This window comes from Montipora foliosa, chromosome 8 (assembly GCF_036669935.1).
Source record: "Montipora foliosa isolate CH-2021 chromosome 8, ASM3666993v2, whole genome shotgun sequence".
In the NCBI taxonomy this organism is placed as follows: domain Eukaryota; kingdom Metazoa; phylum Cnidaria; class Anthozoa; order Scleractinia; family Acroporidae; genus Montipora; species Montipora foliosa.
The window spans coordinates 4,874,585-4,877,084 of record NC_090876.1 but is presented as its reverse complement, the minus strand read 5'-3'; the positions used below and the strand labels follow the sequence as shown (position 1 = coordinate 4,877,084).

At 38.4% G+C, this 2,500-nt stretch overlaps 1 protein-coding gene across 1 annotated transcript in view; it reads left to right on the top strand.

Annotated features, from left to right (window-relative positions):
• LOC137968201 (uncharacterized) overlaps window positions 1-352 on the top strand; it is a 570-nt gene extending 218 nt beyond the window's left edge. Inside the window, exon 1 of the mRNA XM_068814826.1 lies at window positions 1-352. This exon is cut by the window's left edge and continues 218 nt beyond it. Within this exon, the coding sequence (XP_068670927.1) occupies window positions 1-352 (352 nt within the window).
• The last annotated feature ends 2,148 nt before the right edge of the window (window positions 353-2,500 follow it).

Genomic DNA, 2,500 nt, shown 5'->3' with positions numbered 1-2,500 from the left:
TCCAGTCGACGAAAAAAACATTCATTTTGACAGAGTTCACAGAATTATGTCGCGCCATTCACAATCAAATGGGCGAAGTCTTAAACCAAGACCGATCATAGTTGGGCTGTCGGATTTTCAAGATAAATTTTTTATTAAATCCTTCATCAAAAATCTCCCAAGAGGTACCGGATTTGGAATATCCGACGATTTTCCTAAAGAAGTTGACGACGTAAGAAAGTTGTTATATCCGATACTAAAGGCGGCCAAGCGCGAGAAGAAAAATGCATACTTCAACGTCGAAAAGTTGATCATCGAAGGTGCTCTTTACCGTGATGAAGAAACATCTCAATTTTCTTTCTATGGGCTTTAATGGACAATTAAGTTAAAATGAAAGCTAAAATGCAGTTTAATTAATTAATTAATTAATTTTTTTTTCTGCGGACTCACCTACTTGAGAGCTGCAGCTTTCCACTTTCTATATCCAGTCAAAACGCCGTACAAAGCTTTAGGTAAGTCTGTAATAGTTATGTGTTTCTGTATGTGTTTCCGCATGTGCTTTCGTTTTAGCTTTCTCTCCTGTTTCGTTGATCAACTTTGTTTCGATGCTAACGAGGTAATAAGAATCAACTCTGGCCACAAATATCAACCGCACTGTGAGCATAATTCTAAAAAACCTATTTTCATTATTTCTTGGATACCTCGTCTATCCTGTTATTAGAAATCAAATGTATAAACTGTTATCACTTAACGTTAGAGGGCTAAACAGTTCGAGAAAACGAAGACAAGTTTTTCGTTGGTTACACCAACAGCAATCGGGTATAATTTTCTTGCAAGAAACTTATTCCTCGCCGGAATCCATCAAAAGATGGGAAACAGAATGGGGAGGCAAAATCGTGTCCAGTCATGGCTCCTCTCATAGTAGAGGAGTCATGATTTTATTCAAACCACGTCTTGACGTTGACTTCCAAAAATTAATGCGGATAATTCTGGCAGATGTATTTTAGCCGAGACTATTATTGATGGTACGAAAGTGGTTTTAGTAAACATTTACGCACCGAATGATACAACCCAACAAGTTGTTTTCCTCAGGGACGTTTCAAAAGAATTTCTAATCCCTTTCGCCAATGACAACTTGGTGCTGGGAGGTGATTTTAACTGTACAATTAGCACTTCAGACAAAAAAGGCGGTAGACCGATAGACAGCAAAAAAGCCTCTCTCGACGAGCTTCAGTCGTTAATCAAATCACATAATTTACTTGATTCCTGGCGTTTCAAGAATCCAGATCAACCAGGCTTTACATGGGCTAACCCGTCAATGAAAATACAGTGTAGACTTGACCACTTCTTTATTTCAAAGCAGCAAAAAGATCACGTAAAGGATTGCAAAATACTTCCAACCATTTATTCAGATCACTCCGCCGTCGCTCTCTCCATGTCTTTCAACGAAAGTGAACTCCCTCGAGGGCCAGGGGTTTGGAAGTTTAACAACTCCTTGCTGTCAGATACTAATTACGTGGAACTGTTAACATTTAAAATTCCAATGTTTGCAAAAAAGCATGAACAAGTCAACAACAAAGGGTTGTACTGGGAAATGATTAAAATGGAAATTCGTGCTTTTACAATAGCCTTTTCAAAGAAGAAAGCTAAACGAAAACGTGACGAAGAATCAATTCTTTTGTCAGAAATGATGAGATTGCAAACCAAACTCCAGGCGTCATACAGCGATTCTCTTAAGACTGAGCTGGAGAGAATAAAATTCAAGCTTTCCAAAACTGCGGGTATTAAAACACGAGGAACAATCGTGCGTAGTAGAGCGCGTTGGTACGAGCATGGTGAGAGGAATAGTAAATACTTTTATAACTTAGAAAAAAAAGGAACCAAAAAAAGAAACATATAACGTCCTTAGTTAATAATGAAGGTGACAAAATCACAAACGCGAAGGACATCCTGGAGGAAGAAGAACGCTTTTTCGAAGAGATTTACACATCAAGAAATATGAACCCCAACAGCTCAACTTTCAGTGAGTTCTTTGAAACAGAAAATGCATTATCAGAAGAAATCGCGAAAACGTGCCAAGGTGTCATGTCGGTTCAGGAGTGTCAGCTTGCATTAAAACCTATGGAAAACAACAAAACTTCCGGCACGGACGGGCTAACGCCTGAATTCTATCGATATTTTTGGAACTTGCTCGGTTCATTTATGGTAAGTAGCTTAAATTACGCCTTTCGAAACGGAACTCTTTCTATCTCTCAACGTCAAGGGATTATTTCCTTAATTCCGAAGAAGAAGAAGAAGAAGAATACCGAATATTTAAAAAACTGGCGGCCTGTATCTTTACTGAATGTAGACTATAAAATAGCGACGAAGACCATTGCTCTGCGCTTAGAGAAGATCTTGCCGAACTTAATTCATCCCTGTCAATCTGGATATGTTAAAGGAAGGTTCATTGGAGAAAGTATTAGGTTAATAGCAGATATAATGCATTTCACTAAAGCGAAGAATATTCCAAGGGTAGCCG